This window comes from Hemicordylus capensis, chromosome 2, assembly GCF_027244095.1.
Source record: "Hemicordylus capensis ecotype Gifberg chromosome 2, rHemCap1.1.pri, whole genome shotgun sequence".
Lineage (NCBI taxonomy): Eukaryota > Metazoa > Chordata > Lepidosauria > Squamata > Cordylidae > Hemicordylus > Hemicordylus capensis.
The window spans coordinates 58,218,821-58,242,319 of NC_069658.1; the positions used below are offsets into that span (position 1 = coordinate 58,218,821).

Here is a 23,499-nt window from a genome sequence, read left to right on the forward strand (position 1 = left end):
TATTACATGCTGATGTCCACATTTGATTTTTTTTTAATGACTATCGTTTTAAAAGGCTTTAAACATCAAGGTCAACTGACTGAACACTCTAGTTCTACAGTAAGGGACTGTACTTTTACCGCATGATTAGGCTTTACGGTTAAGTGTAAGTCCAAATGGGAAATTCTGACACTTCCAATTAAATGTTTCAAACAGAAGGTATGACACGGCATACATTTTTGCACACTCACATTACTCATTCCTTCTTGGTGCAGCTTATGTGTAGACCACAGTTCCCTGTTTCTACTGGATGAATAGGGGATCTATGAAAATTGTGCAACTTGTGGAAACCAGAGGCACTTTATGCCTTTATGCCACTCATACCTTGCTATGAGTGGAAATGCTCCAGTTAGGAGCACTGGGATACCTCTGAATTTGTGGAGAAAGGGGTTGCTATAATGACCTGTGCATTCTGTCTGAAGTTGAATGTGTGAACCCGCCTTATACTGAGTCAGGCCATCAGTCCATCTAATCTAGTATTGTCTGACATTCTGATTTACCAAATGCACACACTGCATGATCTGCAAGGGATATGGGACCCTCAGGGACATATTTCTAGGGCTAACCAGGAAACGGGTGAAAATCCTTCCCTGTGCAACCACCCATGTTGCTCTACTCGAAAATGCAGCAAATGCATTTTGTAAGTCAGGATGTCGCCCCAAGATCGCAAACATAATTTCTTAGATGCAGACCCAAAGTAGAAAAATAATATCCAATCACTATAACAAAATCAGCGGAATTGAGATTAGTTAATACAAATAAAAACTCACATTTAGAATAAAATCCATGCATGAAACCTTTATCCAAAACCACAAGGAAGGAGAGGCATGAGGTTTTTCTACACAGAGAAATCTTTGCATGCCTTTTGTCCTTAAAGCAAGTCTACGGAACTGCAAGGGGCATGACTTCCAAGTAAAATGTTTGTTTATTTATTTGATTTTTTTTTAACCACCCTTCCAAATTGGCTCAGGGCGGTATGTAAAGATGTTCTGTATTAGACAGATGCAAAGATGTTCATGTTCTGTACTAGACAGGGTAAAAGTAGTGGTTGACTAATGAAGCGTGCACATCAGCAGGGCCTGTGGGGACACAGCAGGAGCTCTTGCACAGCTTCCCCAGTCCGAAGAGTGCCAGTACTCTGAGAGCACTGCCCATGCTCCAGAAGTGCTCTGTATCAGTGGAAACACATCCCAGAAGGTTAGCAGTGTGTTTCTTCTCGTACAGAGTGCTTCAAGTGTCTAAGGCAGCACTCGGAAGTACTAGCACTCTTGGGCAACAGCGCAATCACAAAAGAACTGTGAGAGTTGTACCAAGGCTCCTGCTGCATCCCTGCAGACCCTTTTGATGCATGTGCTTAATTAGTCACGATGTCAGCCAGTGTATTTAAATATTCTAGGGGTCTGTAGCCACAGATTTGCCTGGTTATTCCAGGTCAATATGTGAACTTCATCCTTCTCTGCACTGCAGCTCCTTCACAAGCACACTCTGTGCTCGTTCTGTCTCCCAATTATCCTTGGCCTCTCACGCTCCTCCCTCTGGATGCCTCCACCCACGCCTTTGTACTATTCTCGATCTTCATTTTTCTAGCTATCTCACCACCCCACCCTGTCACAGTTTACTTGGCCTGCTGAGTTCTTAGGTCCTCAGCTTTGCCTTCTCTGGGCTACTTTTTAGTCCATACTAGTCTACTGCTTAGGTCCTTCTGCCTGCCCTGCCCTTCTCTAAGATCCGAGCAGCTCATCCAATGACAAACAGCAAACTTCAGGAACAGAGCAGATAAGCCAATGGCAGCCAGAAGTCCTGCTGACTGCTGAGCCACTTTATGACAGGCAGGCAGTTGAACCAGGTGGTTTCATCACCACCACCATTATAAAAGCATTATGAAAGCAATATACTATTTATTTTGAAAATGGGAAAGGTCACACACATGGCCTATAAGTCAACCATCACAATGACAATGGGTTGGGAAGAAATTACTCTCTTAAGATGTTGCCATTACTTTTAAAATGTAGAATTTCTTGGACTTTTATTTGCAGCATCCGGAACTAGTCACCAATGCAGACGGTCTGTACTGTTATGGGCTTGAATCCAGCAAAGCAATTATGCAGGTGATTAATCCATATCTGATCTGTTCCATGGGCACCCACCCATCAACAGATGCAATTAGTATGCAGCTAGCAAACTACATTTAACTTTTCTTTAAATGTTCACTGCCCTTGAGTGTTAAATCAAACAAGTGATAAAAAAATGCTTACTTGACAGGGGGAAACACCTTACTGGAAAACATAACCCCTTTTGAAAGTATCAAGGGAAATGTGTTGCAAATCTGCAGATCGTTGCCTTGCACTTATCCCCACTTGACTTCTTGAAAGCCTTTTTGCTATAGAGGGGTATTCATTTACTTCTATCTGTGGATGGAAATCAATTACCTTTTTGAGGCAAAATATTCTCATTTTAATGAAATGTGAGTAAGGGCTAAAATTAACTGCTAACATACCATGGTCATAGAATATGAACATATTTTCCCTTCACCACTTTAAAAATATGTTGCTGTTGTTGGTCTTAAAACATACTAAGAGAAACCTGACATGGCTAAATCTGGCCAGGGACCAATTGATCCCATACAAAGCTTTTAATATGCCATAGGAATGATCATATCTCATAGAGGTTCAGCAAATATACACAAAAACCAAGATGGAGACTTGGTGATGAGTGCTAGAAAAGACATTTCACTCTAGAAAACAAGATGGCAACTTGGTGGTAAGTAGTAGGGAAGACATTTGACTATAGAAAACATGGAGGCAACCTTTCTAATGGTCCACAATCCAGTTGCAGGACAACAATTGCACCAACGTAGGCAGCAGCTCAGAATGATCAAGAAGCTCCTGGCATCCTCTTGGATAGGCTCTACCATAAAAGTAAGAATTATTTATTCCTCCATAAGCAAGGCTAAAATGATGTGCCAAACTCTAGCTACTCTGCCTTCATTAGCAACTAGTCCTCCTCCATGGCAGCTTTGGAGGGACCACTAAGGACCTAAGTCTGTGGACCTACAAAAATCGGGTCAGGGCAGTTTGCTAGCCATCTTGTGTTGTTTTCACTGGTGTTGTGTTCATTGAACATACATAGGAATGGGCTGGCTCAGACAATACTTAACCTGACTCACCCACCCTATGTGATAAAGACATGAGTGTGCTGTCAGTAAACACATTTCCCCCTGCCAGCACGTCATGCCTTGATCATGTGGGAGTGTGGTTCTTCTGATCCACCCTCTGAATAAACTCCAGAATACTACCAAAAATATGGTGTTTGGAGTGCATGAAAAGCTGGGGTTCAGAAAAAACATCTTCCATGATTAAGGAATGGGGTGTGTGTGTTGGAGGGAAGATGGGTGCACATGAATTTATCATGGGGGCAGGCTAGTCAGACAAAGTATTGTCCAAACTTCTCCACTGTATGTTTATTTATATATGCAATGTGGTGTATGGAGTATTTGCAACAGCTGTATAGTAAGATATTGAACTGCAACTTGGGAGGTCCCTAGTTTGTCTCTCACCTCTGCTGTGAACTCACTAGATGGCTTTAGGCAAGCCCCTATCTCTTAGCCTTAGCCCTCATCTGCAATATGAGGGTAAGAGGTTAATAATACTGACCTACCTCATGGGGTGTAGTAAGAATCACCAAAGGATAAAGTTTCTGGCATGTGTTGGATACTCTGAAGGTTATAACTCCTAAGTATTATTAAATCAAGTGATAATCAGCATTATCACTTGAAATTAATTTAAATTTGTCTTCTAAACCTGGATAGAATTATAGAAAGTAAGAGTTGGAAGGGACCTTAGAGGCCTTCTAGTCCTACTTAAATTTGGTCCAATATAAATTGAATTTGTCCCCAGAGCATAGTCTAAGGGCACATGATACACTCAACTTGCTGAAGCTAAGCAAGTCTTGGTGTGGTCAATGCCTGGATGGGAGGCCCATGTATGTCACCTTTGGGGATATTCATTGCGGATATCCACCATTGGGAATAGCTCAGTGGCAGTGCATCTTTGCATGCAGAAGGCCCCAGGTTCAATCCTTGGCATCTCTGGGGAGGGCTGGGAAAGACCCCTGCTTAAAATCTTGGAGAAGCAGCTGCCATTCAGTGTACAATACTGAGTTAGATGGACCAATGGTCTGACTCAGAATAAGGTAGCTTCCTATGTAACTTCCCTGCTAGTGCAGGATACAGTACAACACACTAGCAGGATTTGGACTTCTTTATTTTTCAAGTCATTTTGTCCCTGGTGTAACAGTAAATTCTATATGCCAGATTCTCAAATTATTAAAAATTGAATTTTCTTCTAAGAAGTTAGCAGTAACAGTAGTTTGATTACAAATATGTAAGATATCTCATATCAAACAAGAACTATGCCACTCCTCCAATATAACGAAAATGCACCTTTAGACTTTATTTTAAGAAAATATATTTACATTTAATTGTTTACTTAATTAAAAGCTAGATTTTTAATTGACAACCCTAACAGGAAGGCTTTATTTATGTGTTGTTCCATTTCTATACCGCTTATAATTGAAATAATCTCATGGTGGTTTACAATATAATTAAAGCAATGCACAATTAAAATACAAATTAAAAGTACACATATTTAACATATTTTTTAAAATCTCTATTTAAAATTTTAAAAACCTATATAAAACAGTAACACAAAAAACACAAAGCCACAGCAGTAAAAACTGTAGTCTCATATAAAAGCCTGGGTGAAGAGCCACGTTTTAACTTGTTTTCTAAAAACTGTGATGGAGGCTGAGGTGTGGATGCTAGCTGGGAGAACTTTATACCTGTTTCTACTCCAAAGAAAGACACTGGTAGGCCACTGCACCCCCAATTTCTCCAGAAATCTGTCTAAATGTGTGCTTTTGTAAAAAGCTGGGGTAGAAGATTTAAAAAAAATATTAAAACATAGTTTCTGTGTCATGATTTTAGGCAAAATATTGACTTGGGGAACAGAACTATAACCGAGAACTGGATTGCAATTAATAAGCAGCAGCCATTTGAGGTTACTTTTCTGATGTCAAGTTGGCCAAAAGCTAAATGGCACTTGAATGCATTGCAGGAAGAACTTCAGAAGAGTAAAAGATGAGTGGTTTCAGCTGAAGAGTCAGAAAGCCCTCCTACTTCCAGATTTTAAATCTTAATCCTGCATTTCCCAAACTCCATTTTGTAAAGACAAGGTTCTTTTCTACCTAAAATGCACTTGATATCTACGCTACAATTACATAAGAAGTGAGAAACAAAACAGTAAAAACAAGATGCAAAAGCTGGTCAGATGGAAACAAAAGTAAATCCTGCCAAGTTCTTCTCCATTATTTTTTCCTCTCTCTCAGCAAACACTTAAACAAGTTTCAAGGGGCTAATCAGTTTGCAGAACATGTGGATGCCAACCAGCCAGAATGCTTCAATGGGACTCATGTTAAAAGTTAAAGGGCAAGAGTTGCTTTAACTCAATGTTGCTAGGAATTGTTGGAGCAAAATCTGGACTTCTTGCTCCAAGAAACTAAATGCATGCCTTGCTTTTAATTCTGGAGTAGACACACAGCTGCATTCCAAGATACAGGAGGCATCAACGATCTCTTTCAATACTCAAGGGTGTGCATGAAATCCAGATGTTTGCTGATTTGTAATGCTCCCTTATATTCTCCTTCTGAATAAAGGGACAGATTGCCATGTGCAGAGGGGAAAAACAGCACAATCATCTCAACCGGCATGAAGATCAACTGCAACAGCTCAAAGTTGTTATTTGAGTGTGGGCTTCCTATAAGAATAAATTTAATTGCTTGTTATTTAAGAAAAAAAAGTCAATCATCCTTTTTCTTTAAACTTCGCCTTGGAAAGACTGCAGTTTCTATGACTCACTATGACAGGAGGGATTATCATTATTGGCTCAATGATTTTAGTCTTTCAATCCATCATTGTACAAAGACAAATATTGAGACATTGTAAATTAGAGAGAAGATAAGACTGGGAGCACTTCTTAAAAGAGAATGATGTTAAGGCAAACAACTCTGGGAAATTTAACAAGGGTTAAATTATCCCTAAGCAGAAGCAACCAATGTCTCCCAAAGGTTCTGTTCTGTATTCCTGCACTTGCATGTGTGTGCCACATTTGTCAATTTTTATCTTTTTATTTCCAGAGAGTTCTTTCCCTCGCATTTTAAAACAAAGCCCAAAACAGCATTTGTTTGCATGTTCAAACTTTTTCTTTGTACACAATAACTTCAAGGCACCTAGAGGGAGCCTGGCAGAAATAGCAGAAGGAGTTATGGATCGCTGCTTCACTGCCCACACCACCCGGATGATGGCCAGAGAAGGTACTACTACTCAGCAACTCAGTCAGAAAAGGTGCTCTTGGGAACCAACAGGAGTTTGGCTGACTCTATATCCAATAATCCAGGACTGAATCATCAATCTAAGCAACTCCTTGCTATGAATGGCCAAAGCAGGCTCTTGAGTTGACCCACCAACCCAAACCTTTTCTCCACTAGTTCTGGCCTTGATCTTGCCTGTTTAGACTATGGAACCAACAATTGGAGCAGAGTCTAGCTAGGGCTTGACAGTAGCCAGTTACTGACACACAGTCATCCCTTGCCAACTGCGGGTTTCCTAATAATGATTATAAGTAACTTGGTTGTAATGATTGTAACTTGGTTGTAAGTAACTTGGTTGTAATGATTGTAAGTAAGCCCTGCTAACTTGGCACCTTTAAGAGGCACCTTTTAATGTGGTGATTTTCTTTATTTAGCAGGGGGAGAGTAACTGGCCCTATCCAATCCCAGCACAGGACTTCCAGTGACTGTTGCTGGTGTCTATCTTGTGTTTCTTTTTAGATTGTGAGCCCTTTGGGGACAGGGATCCATTTTTATTTGTCTTATTCATTTGTTATTTCTCTGTGTAAACCGCCCTGAGCCATTTTTAGAAGGGCAGTACAGAAATCAATCAAATCAAATCAATAAGTATCCACGACTGGGAAACTGTGGCAGGTCTCACCAACCATGACCCGGGTATCCGTGGTTTGGCAAGAATTTTTTGGTAATTTGGTGGGTGTTTTTGTGTGTGTGTGATTTCTGGGGCTCAGGGGGTGATTTCCAGGGGTCAGGGGTGATTTTCAGGGGCTCAGGGGGTGATTTTCAGGGGTTCAGGAGTGATTTTTTTCTATATTTAACTGTATTTCATGGTCTTTTTGTGGCTTCAATTCCCCTAACCCCCTGTTTCTGATTGCTTTTAATGCCTTGTCAACCACAAATCCGCCATCCACAATGTTTTCCCAGAACATAACCCTCGCGGTTGGTGAGGGATGACAGTATTTAAATGTTTAACCTTAGTTCTTAATAGTTCAATAAGAGTACACATACACACACATCCCTCCTCCCCAATATATAGGATATCATTATACCAATGAACTACAATCACGCACCTGCTAAGGGTTTATTCACACAATGTTTTTAGATGCACACCTAAGATATTTTAAATGTACACTTCCAAACATGAAGTCTGGTTGCAACAGACATGTATTTGCAAACATATTTAATATATAGCAAACTCATCATGGACTAGTATTGCCCAACTCTGTAGCAAACATGGGTTTGCTCTGCATAAATGTGTAAATAGTCTTAAAAAGCAACCCCAAAAGAAAATAGAGAGCCTTTTCAGTGGTTGCACCCCATTTATGGCACAGCCTCCTTAGTGAGATATGCCTGGCATCATCACTTTGTTCTTTTAGATGCCAGGTAAAGACTTTTCTGTTCACTCAGGCCTTTAAAATTTGATTTTTAAAATTGACTTTAAAAAGTTTTTAAATTGTTTTGTACTGTATTTTGTATTTCTGTGTGTTTTGTGATTTTGTTAGTTTGATGTACTTGATGTTTTAATACTGTGCTGTAAGCCCAGAGAACAATTTGCTATGGGGCAACTAACAAGTAAAGTTGTTGTTAATAATAATAACATTATTATTTAACACATTTGTATACCGCCAGAACTACCACGGCGACGGCGATGATGATGATTATTATTCAGGAAAGTGATCAGGAACCTTGAGAGAAACAAAAGCAATTTGTTTGCTTTATATTTATCTCTTTATTTAGCAGGGGGAGAGTAACTGGCCCTATCCATTCCCAGCACAGGACCTCCAGTGACTGTTGCTGGTGTCTATCTTGTGTTTCTTTTTAGATTGTGAGCCCTTTGGGGACAGGGATCCATCTTATTTATTTATTATTTTTCTGTGTAAACTGCCCTGAGCCATTTTTGGAAGGGCGGTATAGAAATCAAATAAATAATAATAACAATAACAATAACAACCACCACCACCTGGAAAGATTCTCAGGACATAAGAGGTAGAGAAAAGCAGTGCAGATTCTAACGCTGAGCAGGGAGTTGGGCTAGAAGACCTCCAAGGTCCCTCCCAATGGTGAGATTTTATGATTCACAGATGGCATAGAGGGTGCTCACAATATGGGGAAGAGGCAGTTTTTTTAGGGATTTAGGTCCCAAGCATTTTCATCATTATTAGTCGAAAACCTTGAATAATGTTTGGAAGGTTGCTGGCAACCAATGCAGACTCTGGGACACTGATGTAAAGTGTTCCTACCAGAAAGGGGGAGCTGGTCTTGTGGTAGCAAGCATGACTTGTCCCCTTAGCTAAGCAGGGCCCACCCTGGTTGCATATGAATGGGAGACTTGATGTGTGAGCACTGTCAGATATTCCCCTCAGGGGATAGAGCCGCTCTGGGAAGAGCTTAAGGTTTCAAGTTCCCTCCCTGGCTTCTCCAAGATAGGGCTGAGAGAGATTCCTGCCTGCAACCTTGGAGAAGCCACTGCCAGTCTGTGTAGACAATACTGAGCTAGATGGACCTATGGTCTGACTCAGTATGTGGCAGCTTCCTATGGCCCTATGTTGTCCCTAAACTTACATCACTGTTGGTCTTCTGTATCATCTGCTGCCTTTCAATAATCCTCATGAGCACCCTCTGGCATGGCACATTACAATAATTGGAGTTTAGATTATGAAGGCATGGAAGACAGTGAACAAAAAGCTACAGTCTTCTCATCAGCTATAGGTGTGACTAACAGGTCCAGATGCAAAATGGACCCAAGAATCATTGAGTTTCCTGAACCCACCTTATAGGGTTCTGGTGAAGGGAAAAAAATTATACCCCCATTTTTGTAATTTTAAGTTCCGTGGTGGAAAGGTTGGAGGTGTGTTGGCCTGCAGGAGACTCCGACTCACACAGACATCCACAATTCCACCCACCAGATGTGGGCAAGTGTCCCAGGCCTTCTGGTAAGCAGAATGCCCAACAGTGCACAGATCATCTCCCTGAAGCTCTCATTTGTGCTGCAATTTGGATAAAGTAAGAAGGAGTCTTCTCTGAGCAGAACGCTTTCCAGACTAGCTGCTCATCAGCAGCAAAATGCCTCCGTTCAGGCAAGTCGCATTTGAAACATAAACAGCAGGGGGAGCAGTCTTGCAGCAACTAACAACCCGAAAAAACCAGCAACTTTTCCACGATGGATATACAATGTCCTATCTATATCGCAGCAATTAAATTCAAAATAAGGCACTGGAAATATGAAAAGTACCCTGTTGTCCATGTAGGGACTGCGGTGTCATAATGCAGGAAGTGTGGAAGCACACTTCCAAGATACGTCCTGACCCCGTTTTAGGGTCTAGCCTAGAAAATGCCTAGGAGTCTCTCTCTCTCTCTCTCTCTCTCCTTTTGCTTTTTCCATACCCTAGCACTAATGAGAGTAAATCCATCTCTCTCCTGAGTCCTCTGTTTGTGCCACAATGCTCAGAGCAGAGGCAAGATCTTATCTAATTTATACTGGAGTAAGGAGATGGTAAGAAGTAGCAGGAGCCTTTCTTCTGTGCATGGGACTCAGTAGAGGGGTGGGCCCATATTTTGGAGATGCCCCCAAAGTGACTTTTTTGGTGGCATGTTGTTGATTGAATGAATTTGAAGTTATATTTGAAGTTGGCATTTACATTTAATCATGCTAATCTGTGCTGCATCCCAGTAATTTGGGCCCTTCCAAAAGCTGCATTGCTCTGGATTGCTGGAACATCACTAGTTATAAATAAAAGGCATTCTAATCTGTACAGCAAGGCTGCACAACTTTGGCCCTGAAGCTGTTGTTGGACTACAACTCCCATCATCTCTGATTATTGGCCACTGTGGCTGGGGATGATGAGTGTTGAAGTCCAACAAAAGCTCCAGGGCCAAAGTTGTGCAGCACTGCTGTACAGCATCTAGCATACTGCTGGAACGGAGTACATGTTTAGTAGTAGTAGTAGTGCTAGGCTGTCTACGTTTTAAAAAATGTGGATGTTTGCTTAGACTGCCATTTGCCAAAGCACAAAAGGGAACTAGGTGTATATACCACTGATATTTATGAGTTTGGGAAGCCTTATGTTATGTTAGGATGTATTCAAAGGCTCACTACTGATTGCTTCATATTCTGCATGTTTGGTATAGGCTTATTTGGGCATACTGCCTTCCCCTTTTTTCCTTCGTTCTTTTTCTCCCCCCCCCCAAATAATTCCTTTAGTTATGTTATTTTGAAAACATGCCCAGAATTCTTCCGGCCTAGAGACCCATAAATTATAAATAGCTATTACCTACATTTCTATTTAGTTTGAAATACTAGCAGTATGTATAATAAATTGATACACAGCCAATGTGTGACCAAAAGCAGCAAAATGAGTAGTGTAATGCTAACAAGATATAATCTTGCTGAAAGGCCAAATGACCAAACTGGTCAAATCTGACAATCATTGTCATGTTAAGCTAAATTCCAAGAGGGAGTTTTTATACTACAGCTATTGCTCGACACTTCCTGCTTGATGGTTCACGTATATAACTAACGTGGTGGACTTCTAAATTGGTGGCCAAGGCTTAATTTTATAGGTATTTAATACATGCCACATTGTTAAAAGACCTGCTTTTTAACTTTTAACAGGAATCCCTTTCAGTTATCTAAATTTCTCTCCATTTCTCTTTTTCCTTTGGAGGCTTTGTCTGCCACTGGCTTGGGGCTATGACCACTTTAACACTCTTGTCACCCAGAAAGGGAACCATCCATCAACATACCACAATATTTCATCACTGGGGAAATGTGATTGCCTCTTCTTCCACAAAGCAGAGTAGGGCATACTCTGTGAAATGTCGTTGCATCAGTGTCACAGAGATCCCTATTGGCCAGTACCTATGTTATCTGTGTTGATGAGCGACACCCCCCCCGCCGAACCATGCCATTTTATATACTTATTTAGAGGCTGAGCACCCCCTCTTGTAACACTTGTTGGTGCCCTCATGTAGCCTTTTTAAACAGGAAAAAAAAAATCCATGCTCTGATGAATGCTTTCCTGCACAAAAGTCTCACTACTTCATGTTTTCTTCTCCTGCATGTTTTTAAAGTTGAGTTCCAGCTTTGATGTGCTACCTCTCAGCTCTGAAGGGCACATTTCCTGTTTGATGTTTTTTTACTGCATTTTTAAAAATTTCACTTGCTTTTTGCCATATGGCCGTCCCCCAAGAATATCCTCTCCAACTCTGGGGGTGTGGGGAAGGCATACACCAAGACTAATAGTACATTCCACAAGTCTTAACACGCAGAAATATGTATATTGGCTTACATACAGAGCAATATTTTGTGGACCACAGAGATCTTACAACCATTGCCTCCTTCCTGGGCATGCCCATGATTTTCCTCAAAAGCCCTTGCCAAGAGGTTGAGGGACTCTCAACAATGTCATGGGCAGATGCAGGGGGAGCGGAGAGAGCCAGGCATAAACATCTGCTCTGCTAGTGGAGCTCCACCCAGTTTACAGGCTCTCTCCTTTCCCCCTGAAGCCACCTGCGCTGCAACCCATGGCATTGCCAAGGGTTCCTTGACCCTCAACAGGGGATTTTCAGGAAGCTCAGGGAGCTGCCCAAGAAGAAGATAATGGTTGCATGGACTCACTGTTCTCCTGGCATCATTCTGCACCTGAGCCAGTGGCTAACATCCTGACTAAGGAAGCAAGGATGCAGCAGGACATTTCCTCAGTCCACAAGAGTGTGGGAGAAGGGAAGATTTTCACTGATCTGCTCTGTGCCTTCCAAAAATATGTCTCTGATGGTTACAAATCCCTCAAGAATATATTTTGGAAGCCACACAGCACTTCTGGAGGCAGGGAAGATCAGTGAAAATTGCTACCCCATCCCCTGTGCACATATGCTGCTGCAGTGGGGAATCCTCCAGATGTATTAGGAGCAGCCTAATACTGCATCTCTGCTTTGGTAGTCAGAATGGCAGCCACTGTTCTCATGCACATCCTGTTCTCATGCATAGGCTGTTCTCATGCACATCCTAACCTAAGCTAGGGAAGCCCAGCCTGGGTCCGGCTGCGTCTGAGAACCACTGGGATCAGGACCAATCCCAGCAGGGCAGCGCCACCCAGCCCAGCTTTTAAACCCAGTTCTTAGGATCTGGCATTGTGTGTTCGCTGGGGCTACATTCATCCCCAGGGGACACAGAGATAGGCACCTAGAGTGCCAGTCTCCTAGGGAAATCCCCTAATGCATAGCACATGTTGTGCAGTGCATTGTGGGATATCCAGAGGTCAGGACATCCGGAGGTCTGTTGCTCCCAGCAACAGAGAAGCGCTCATCTGGTTGAGCGCTTGTGAGTTCAACCGGCCTTCCCCCCACCCACCTGCTTGCCCACCTCCAGCGCAGTCATGTGAATGACCACATTAGGCTTCAGCTATATAGAGAGAGACTGCATACATAACAATGGTAATTTGAACATCACTTTGCTTGACATCCAAAATGACAACACATTTTTCTTTTGTTTTTTAAAGTATTGACAAATATACAATACACAAGAAATAAAACCACAATATTTCAAAGCGAAAATGTTAGTATCCATATTTACTAAAAAGTAAAAAAGAATGATAGATTCTGCTCTCATTTTATTCATTGTAGTTGAAAATGGGAGAGTTTATGCTAGTTTCTAAGAAGAAGGCTACTGCAGCAAGACACTGTAGGAATCCTGTAGCAGTCAAAAGACCCTGTCATGTCAGAAAATTCTTCTTTAGCTAGAGAATCAGAGACAAGCACCATCCTCATTGTCCCTTCCTCCTTCTGTCTCCTGCCCACTGCAGGAACATTTGGTGTCATCATGGAAAACTCGGCCATCATGGAGTATACATGATCTAGGGGAGCACTGTTCATGTTTACACAATGCTGGCAGTAATCCCTGCAATACTGCATAATGCTGGAATGCAGATCAACCCCACTGAAGGACTTACTTCCAAGTAAATAAGCATAGGATTAGGCGGTACAAGTTTTCTGTCAGCATCAAAAATTCAAATGCTGGCAGCTCCAATTAAAGGAACTCAAACGGCCGGGCTGGTCCAAACACGAGGCTTGCTGCCAGCCCACGCAGACAGGAGTGGACTACAGCTGAACCAATTGTCTGGCTCAGTGCAAAGCAATTCCTTATATGTTTATATTAAACAAAGTTCAGGGTATTCATTTAAAAATGCTTTCCATTGCAAAAGAGAAATAAATATAAGAGAGAATGTATAAAGTACAAGAGAAAATGGTGTAAAATTTAAATATTTCTCGTATTATACGCTGTAAAGTTAGAGGAAAGTAATGCAGTCCCAGTTCACTGAACTCAATGGGGCTGTGCAACTGACTTTAATGGGATCAGGACTGCCTCTTAAGAGATTAAAACATGTTTGCAAAGCAAAGGCTTCTGAAACAGTTGCACACAGTGTTTGCAAAATACCTTATTCATGTGATATGTTTATCTTTTCCCTGGGTTTTTAGACTAATGTTCTGCCATTAACAAAATTACAGGCCAGATAATAGAGTTCAAAACACGTTGCAAAACTTGATATTCCTTCTTGTCCAATTGCCCAGATTTTAAAATGATTATGGCTAATTTCAGTGTGCATGTGCCTTTAAAAAGCAAAAGGTTGTTCCCCCCCCCCCCCCGTGACTTGTGTGTTAAGATGAAGGATGTAACTATAAGATTGTTTTAAAACGTAACTGGCTTAAAGACAAAAAGTTCTTATTCCTTCCTTTCAATCACAAGTTTCTAGTTTAAAAGAAAGTTGCCAAACCCATGTCTATATTTATAGCTTAGCAACTCTACTAAGTTCACTCTAATTTTGTTGGCAGTCGCTACTATCACATGGCATAAACTGTCCAGTAGGAGAGTGGCTTTGAACAAATTTACTCTAGCAAACCTGAGATAACCTTGGTTTTAGTTAAAAATACCACTACTGGTATTTAATTGCGTAGGATAATAAAAAGTAGTCAGTATTCCCAGGTTCTATTTATGTTTTGGGTAGACTCCCAAAGTAAAATTGTGGATGATTTCAGGATTATTATTCTGAATGATCCAAACCAACAAAATAGCACAGTTTTGAAAACATCGACAGAACTAACCTAAGTAGCTTTTTCCGCTTTCTATCTTCCCATTATAGCATAATTTGTGAAAGTAATGCAGAAACCGGCGCCTTTATATTAGCAATCAGAAGTAGCTTCATTTTATAATTACTGAAATAAAACTCCAAAACAGCTACATTCTTTTTCCTTTGTTGCATCTTTGCTATTTTTAGATGCATTGGGGGGAAATGTAAATTCGTAAACTTCTAATTTGACAAGAAATGTGTACCCTAGAAAACTGAACTACAGGATCATCCTATCAGCCTCTATCATGGCAACTGAGATACACATGGGCCTCTGTTCCTCATGAAAAAACATGGTAAACAAAGAACTTTTGATATTTAAGTCACAGAGAGAGAGGACTCTCCAAAATAGAACCATTGTTGAATGATGCCACTGTGGCAGACGCTTCAACCTCATCATGACCTCTTCTCTTCCTTTCTGCCCCACAGCAAATGACTCTTCTTACTTGATCCAAATTTGAGACACGAAGAATGCACATCTGCAGTAAGGTCTAAACTCTAATTTGCCACAAAAGGAACTAGGATTCTTGGCACAATTATACACGTATCTGTTCATATAAATACCCCTCCTCTACAGTGGGGAACAATTTTGACTTTCTGTTTTACCAAATTTCCTATCAATATGTTTTACATTTTGAAAAATATGTCAGCAAAATTGGTGATGACCTTGCATTTAGAAAAGTGCTCATTCCAATTCCTGCAACCGTTTTTCAAAAATTGTTCTCATCGCCAATTGTTCTCCTGCATTCTCTTAGGGGGATAAAAGATTTCTATGCTTCAATAAAGCAGCAGAGGGCACTCACTGGCAGGGCAGTCAAGTTCTGTTCCCGTCTCATTACTCTGATGCTTTTAAGTTTCTATAATGCAAAAAGGTCAAGAAACTTGGCACATGCTTTAAACAGATATTACCCAAGTGAAACATAATTTTGTTAAACAATTCCATAACAAAGAAAAGGGATAATTTGTTTAGAATACGTTTTGTATGAGGGGGGCACTAATTGCTAAGAGCTACATTTTTTGCTAACTGCACTTTCCTTCCATATGTGACTGTAGAAACACACCGCTTTAGAAGCTGGCTGCTAGTCTGCTTGATGGAATGATAACGCCTCTGTACTATGACAAGAGGTTATCATACCACCAAATCCCATGTGACATTACCAGTCCCATGACAGTCCCTTTCAAAGCTCAAACGAAATAAGGGAGTGATTAGTTTAATAAATGTACGAGCATAAGCATTCCCCTCATAATTAACTCAAACCTGTAATTGCTGGACCATGTTTCACACAACACATTTAATCAGTGGAATAATCACATATGAGATTCCTACTCAGGTGTGATATGGGAATGGAACAGACACAATCTACTTGCCAAGAAATCCTTCCTGGGATTGCTACAAATCTCCTTAAGCTGACATCATTCCCACCACATATTTGCACAAAATATGTTTTCATGAAGGGTTTGTGAAAATGCTCTTAAATCTGGCTACGTTTCCAGAAGGCGGCAACGGAAACTCTTCCAAATGGAGGTCTGCATGGCTTCAAGCAAGCAGTATTTTTTTTTAAAGGCTGCAGAGAAGTTGGGAACTTGAGTACTAGGAAGACACGAGTAGGATCTTCAAAGCATCCAGGGTTAACCTAATTCTGTTCCCAGTGATATTATATAGAGTTATTTTAAGACCAGCCTCATGCTAACTCTCTGTTGTGGAGTCTGTAACCATTTTAAAAGGGGACATAAGAGTTTTTCTGTTTACCTGCACTGGTGCCCGCACCGGTTGTGAGGTCCCCACCCATCAGGCCACCTAGGAGAAGACAAATAAAATAGTCAAATGGAGAGAGTAGCTAAAAGAAACCACAAAGGTTGGACAGAAATTACAGCCTATTCCTCAATGCAATTCAGGCTGTCTTAGAGTTTGTACCACCAGTGTGTTTATAAAGGTCAGACTGTTCGAGCCTGGCCACATGACTCTGGTCTACATACAACCTGATCCAATTCCTACTGAAGTGCACAAGCACTATTTCATAGTTTCAGTGGGTATTGTGAGCCCTTTGGGGACAGGGATCCATCTTATTTATTTATTATTTATCTGGGTAAACCATCCTGAGCCATTTTAGGAAGGGCGGTATAGCAAACGAATGAATGAATGAATGAATGAATGAATGAATATCAGCTTGGACCAGGACAACACCACTTGAATCTGCGGGGAAATATACTGCTAAGTATCTTGATGCAAGATTCAACCATCAACTATTTTATTATGACATTACATGAAAACAATGGCATTTCATAGACTTCATTAATTTTGAAAGGGTTGAATTCCAACTTACAAGGAATGACACTTATAATTTTAAAAAAATAGTGCAAAGGTGTCTAAATGAAAATAAGAACCAACAGTTTATATGTATTTCCATAACCAAGGTTCCTTACACTACGACAGCATACCTGGGGTTACGTCTCCACTCTTGACAGCACTCACAATTATACTGGCACAATAGTGCCAATATAATTATAAACAATAGTAAACAATAGTGCCAATATAGTTAAGAAAATGAGTTGTTTCAACATTCTGCCATTACAAGCCATGAATACTCTATTGGTCATAAAATCAAAACTATCTGTCAAATCTACCTGACTACATGCAAACATCAACTAGGTGAAAAGAGACACCACCCCTACAAATTTGTTGCAGATCCATTTAAAAATGGCTGAGATACAGCAGTTTAAATATCATTCCTAAAAAGACAAGCCTTGTGTGTTTGCTATGTTTTCTTTACTATCAAATAAAATATCTTACAGATTGTTGTTGTTGTTGTTTTTTTAATGTCCTTTTAAATGTATTTAAATAAGTTCAGGAATGTGCTGAAGCAAATCCTGTATTGTTCTGAAAAGATTGATACAGTATTTACTGCGTTATTAGCCTCTGAAGTATGCACTATAACTGGGTAAAATTGACGAAGGGCACTTATTGTCAATTTTGCCACTGAAGGTTCTGAAGACAAAATTAGCGGTGAAAGTCCTGGCAGGTGAGTTCCTGGTTCTGAATGTAGATACTTGGTAAAGAGAGTCTAGGAGCACTCTGGCATTGCTAGAGCTAAACGGACATTCCCTTCCTCCCTACTTTCCTTGAATGGGTTTTTATGTCCTCCCTCCACTGACTCACGGACTTAGTAGGGACTAGGCAACAGTAAGATGTTGGGACCCTTGAAAGTGTGGATGCTTGGAGCCTCTTTTCTAAAGCAGCACAAAATACGAGATTGTACAAAGTCTTTACAGCTTCTATGGTGTGGAAGTTAAGATGGGTGCCTTAACTTGCAATTTCCATGCTTTCTGGAGCACAAGTGAAATTAGAAGACTCTTAACTCTCATCTTAAACCAAAGGTTTTTGGATGATTGAATAGTATGTACCTACTTAGAGAGGAAAAACATAGTGCAGGATTGCCCAGTGCTAACAAAGCTCCTGTTACTTACTAAGGTCATACATATGACCTATTACATGGGAGGTGGGGAAGGTAGGGAAGGTGGGCAGGGTGTCAGGCTCCTAACAGCTTCCCCGCAGATGATCAATCAAGGACTGGATCACTGGGAGCCCTCCACTCCTGGCTGCTCCAATCCTGGGTAGCCCAGTTCTTCTATCCAGGGTTTTACTGATTACATGTTAAGTGTCTTTGTGAATGATCACCCCCAGGTAATAGGGCTCCCAGTTGGCCCACCAACGTTTTTTGCAGTGAGCCGGGGAGAAGAGCAGCCGCATGGAGTGGAGCGGCTGCAATACTAAAAGCAGCTGCTCCATTGCACACGGATTGCAATCTAGGTCCATGGAGGACCCAGAGCACACTTTCCCCCTCCAGCCAGCAGAGTGATGATCGCTGCCTGGACCACATATGAGCCCGCAATCTGCAAATATTTCTATCTTTGCAGATTATGCACCCACATGGGCAGCAATCACCACTCTGTCAGCTGGAGGAGGGGGGCACGCTTTGGGACTTCCATGGACTCTGATTGCAGTGTTTTTGAAGCTCAGGAGCAGCTTTTAGCAGTTGTATTTCCTCACCAGTCAAATGGAAGCAGCAGGAAATGGGATCCAGAACTGAACTTCAGAGGAGGGTAGTTCAACACTGCTCTCCCCTGCCACAGTCCTGGTCTAGATAATTTCCCCTGCAGTTTGGCGCCCTGGGAGCTTTTTTTTGGGTCAAATAGCAGTTGAAGGGGAATCCAAATTAGGACCATAGCGAGTGATAAGCCCCCTCCTCCTATTGTCCTTATAAAAATCCTTTCCACATTTGCTATTTTATACAACAATAACAACAATAAGACTAACAATAACAATAACCAACAATTTTATTTGTTAGTCTCCATACAGCAAATTGGCAGCTCACAACACAGCATTCATATAAAATAAAAACACGCAACACATTAAATCATAACAGACCAAAAGGCGGGGAGGGGGAGAAAATACAAAATACAATGCAAAGCAATTTAAAAACTCAGATTTAAAAATCAAAATCTACATTTAAAAGGCCTGAGTGAACATAAAGGTCTTTACCTGGTGTCTAAAAGAACAAAGTGATGAAGCCAGGTGAACCTCACCAGGGACAATACCATAAACTGGGTGCAACCACCAAAAAGGCCCTCTCCCTAGTAGCCACGCGCTTCACCTTGTTTGGCAGGGGCACTCAGAGGAGGGCCTCCAAAGAAGATCTTAAGGTCCAGATTGGGGCATATGGGGCCAGGCGCTCTCTCAGGCACCCCGGTCCCAAGCCATTTAGGGCTTTAAGCTTAAAACCAGCACTTTGGATTGAGTCCGGAAATGGAGTGGGAGCCAGCGCAGCTGATGAAGCACTGGCGAAATATGCTCAAAACGTCCAGTCCCAGTTAATAACCGTGCAGCCCTATTTTGTACCAGCTGCAGTTTCCGGACCGTTTTCAAAGGCAGCCCCACGTACAATAAGAACACAGCTGCATAATACATGTTTAAAGTAATGTCTAGTTTGACCCACAGTGCTTACTGAAATTAACATATTCATTCCCTGGCATCTCTATCTTAAAAATACAAAAGGATCTCTGATCGCAGGGACGGCAAAGATCCCTGCCTTTCAGAGTTTCAGTCCTGGGCATTTGTTCTATTTTTTTTCATCTGTGTGTGTAATGAGTTTTGTTCTGGGTGGCAGTATCAAGGTAGTGTGAGCACATATATTTAGAGTGGGAACTTCCTGATTCAACCTGAGCAGACATCAAAACCCATGTGAGCACACCATGTGAGTTGTGCAACCCTGATGTAGAGTCTTCCTTGATCCAGCCCCAGATGTTCAAATGACCTCTGGCACAGGTTGCATAATTCACCCATGCACAACAGACCCTTGACTGTGCTAACCATTTTCATCCCTGCAGTCCAGAAATGCAAGCTGCTTCAGTCCAGGCTGCTACGTCATCAGTCAATTTGAGCTGTGCACTCTCCATGGTTAGTTTTCCATGGTGAGAGTAGGTGTAGCGCAGCAGAAAAGTATGTTCCTTTTCTTGGGACACTTTCTGTGCATTTGGCTGGGCCCTACAGCACTGAACTGTCAGTTCAAGAAATTGCCATCAGTGTTAATGATGACAAACACAGAAATAATCTTATTCAATTAATCTTATTCAATTGAATAAGGTTGATTAAGTACTAGGAAGTCACAGTGGAAGCACTTCCCTTGACATCATTTCAGTAAATTTGCTGTATATTTCTGTGGCTTACTTTTTTTTAACCCTCCTCTTATGCTGGAGACCTTGTCTGACTGGGGTTCAACATGCTTAAAGCTGATGCTGCCTCAGCCAGAAAGAGTGTGGGATCATATCCCCTATTTATCCTGCTTAAAGGCTTCATCAGCATCTCGGTAGAAGGCAACATCTTGCTTATACAGTGAGACAATCCAGCCTTGAGATGGAATAATACATCACAAGCAATAAGGCTCTAACTGACCCTAACCACCCCCAGTGCTGTACCTCCCGTGACTGTTGCTGGTGTCTGTCTTATGTTTCTTTTAGAGTGTGAGCCCTTTGGGGACAGGGATCCATCTTATTTATTTATTATTTCTCTGTGTAAGCCACCCTCAGCCATTTTTGGAAGGGCGGTATAGAAATTGAACAAACAAACAAACAAATAAAATAATGACCTGACACATTATCACAAAGGCTACATTCAGCCTCTTCTGTGGTTTCAAATGACTTATTTTGCTAACAAAAACCACTCTCTGACTATATTTCTAATTTCCTTCCCAAGTTCTACAAACTTTGAAGGCACAGTTCTCGAAAATTCTTGAATAAAAGAAGATGCACTTCATTTTTTTCACATGGCAAATTGATTTAGTTTCAGAATCCACATTCTGGAGGAATCTTACTGGCTGACATGATGCCGAATACAATGCTGGCATTACCAGTTGGCCAGCACTTTTGCACATGGGCAACAACAGCACACCTGCACAACTATTAAAACAGTGTATGCACACTTGTGCAACAAAATTTACATTGCTTTCAAAGCAAGTTCCATTGTGCAAATGCATGTGTGTCATTTTAAGTAGTTGCACATCTGCGTTCCCATGCAACACCAACCTTTATGGGTGCATCATGTTAGCAACTGAATCTAACAGGACAATCCTAGATAAAATGGATTACAGATTCAAGCCAATGGACACAATCTCCTGGAAGCTCTTTTGCGGCAAGCTTCATGTTCAGAGAACCCCATGAGCATCCATTCTTTTTATTAAGGTTTGCACAGGAGAAGTTCCAAGTGGCTGAACCCACTAATTTCCTTCATTTTTTACATGGATCTTATTAGTTTCCTTTAAATCAGGGGTGGGGAACCTTGGCCCTCCAGCTGTTTTTGAACTACAACTCCCACCATCCCCAGCCACAGGCAAGATAAACACAAAGTGTTTATCTCTTTTTAGAATTGATCTTCAGCTCTATTTATTTGCAGATTCTGTATTTGTTCCTCAGCTAACATAACATTTTGGGGTAAAATGCTATGACATGTTATGGGGAAAAAGGAAGAGGAGAGGTGAGGAGAAGAAGAGAGGGGAAGAGAAGAGAATTGCTTTTCTGAAGACTGCATGAAGACACATCAGCACTGCTTCTGAAGTGAATAAATAGGACTGAACAAGGCCTACCTGTGTTTCCTGCACTCGGTGGCCGGTGTGTCACACCAGGAGACATGCTATTCCGCTGTAAGGAAGGGTGGGCCAGAGGCAAAAGGTTGGGGTTACCCAATGAGCTTACTGGGTTGTTGTATACTAAGCTGTTGTGGTTGGACACTGGGATAGAAACTGGCATCTCAAAGTTAGGTGGTGGAACAGCCTGTACAAAAGGGAAAAAAGGAAACAAAAGACAAGAATAGTACGGAGGCACAACAGTCTCAGACTATAGTTATTCTATATTTAGTTCAAATATTTTGAAACTACTGGCAAAAACACAGAAAAGAATCAGCAACATACAATGCTGTTACCAGCAAGGTTTCAGCCACCAACAATAGTCTTTTAAAAATGCTTAATGGATTGTGAATTAATATTCCTTCCTTTCAGCTTCCCCCACCTCCTGCAATTCCTACATTTCCTTCATATTAAAAGACTGGGTTCCTTCCATCAGTTCAAATGAAAACCTTGCTTCGTTAAGCTTCGTTTTAATGTTCTTTCAGTCACTGAAATCATAATTGTTTACTTGCGGCATCTTAATATGGTGTCATAGATGTAGATCAAAGACACATGATTACGATGACTTCACTGCACAGAGAAATGTTAGAAGGTGAAAAATGCAAAAGGGGAAGTCTTTAATTCTGGCCTGAAGAGCCTTAGAGGCTCAGAATTGTCAAGCTCTTTGAAAAGGACATGCCGACTATAGTACATTTTCCATGCTGTTTGCAGTCACTTCCATTGTCCTTTATGACTGTCTCAGAATCAATGCTAATGTAAGTTTTCCGACACAGAATAACTATGGAGGTATACATGTGGAGTGGCATATAAGAACTAGTGTGGTATACTGACAAAGAGACTGAGCTATGAACCAGGAAATCCCAAGTTCAAATCTTGCCTCATCAGGTAGCCCAAGAGCCCTTTATCATGATTAGCAAGAAAGGGCTTGAGAGAGAATGGGGAACATAGGAAATGGCCATATACTGAGTCAGACCATTGGTCTATCTAGCTCAGTATTGTCTTCACAGACTGGCAGCGGCTTCTCCAAGGTTGCAGGCAGGAAACTCTCTCAGCCCTATCTTGGAGAAGCCAGGGAGGGAACTTGAAACCTTCTGCTCTTCCCAGAGCGGCTTCATCCCGAGGGGAACATCTTGCAGTGCTCACACATCAAGTCTCCCATTCAGATGCAACCAGGGCAGACTCTGCTTAGCTATGGGGACAAGTTATGCTTGCTACCACAAGACCAGCTCTCCTCTGGAAGAAGGCTGTTAATGCTTCATTAGTCTGTTTGTCAGTCAATCCATGTTTTAAAGTTGCAAAACTGTTCAGAGGTTCATGGTGTCACAGCCCCCAGCCAATCAATACTGTGCAAAACAGGTTTCTTCTACAAAGTGGTCAAACTGATTTGCATTCATGCAAAAAAAAAATGTGTTCATGCAAACAAACCACAGTTAGTGTGCTTCCAGAGCAGCCCACTGCTAAGTAATATTTCAATAGTATGCACACTTAGACAAGCCACTACTACTTAGGCAAACCACTATCTCTCAGCCTCAGCTTCTCCCATTCCCTCCACAATGTGTGGATAATTCTATTGACCTACCATACAGAATTGTCATAAGGACTACTGAAAGAATGCATACGAAGTGCTTCGAATCTTCAAAATTTTATATAAATAGTAAGCATTGCTATTTTTAACAACACTGATTTGTTACTATTTTATTAATGTGAACTTTTCACAAAAACTCCACAACCAGAGACTAGGTGCCTATTTGCTTCAGCTCATG

General features: G+C 41.3%; 1 protein-coding gene across 25 annotated transcripts in view; it reads right to left on the reverse strand.

Annotated features, from left to right (window-relative positions):
- Nucleotides 1-23,499, reverse strand: part of MEF2C (myocyte enhancer factor 2C) — a 256,797-nt gene that overhangs the window by 37,493 nt on the left and 195,805 nt on the right. For all 25 annotated transcript variants that reach the window (XM_053293566.1, XM_053293571.1, XM_053293568.1 and 22 more), the window contains 2 exons: nucleotides 21,698-21,884; nucleotides 16,312-16,359 (listed from right to left, as the gene is read on the reverse strand). In XM_053293566.1, coding sequence (XP_053149541.1) covers nucleotides 16,312-16,359; nucleotides 21,698-21,884 — 235 coding nt within the window. The remainder of the gene's footprint in view (nucleotides 1-16,311; nucleotides 16,360-21,697; nucleotides 21,885-23,499) is intronic.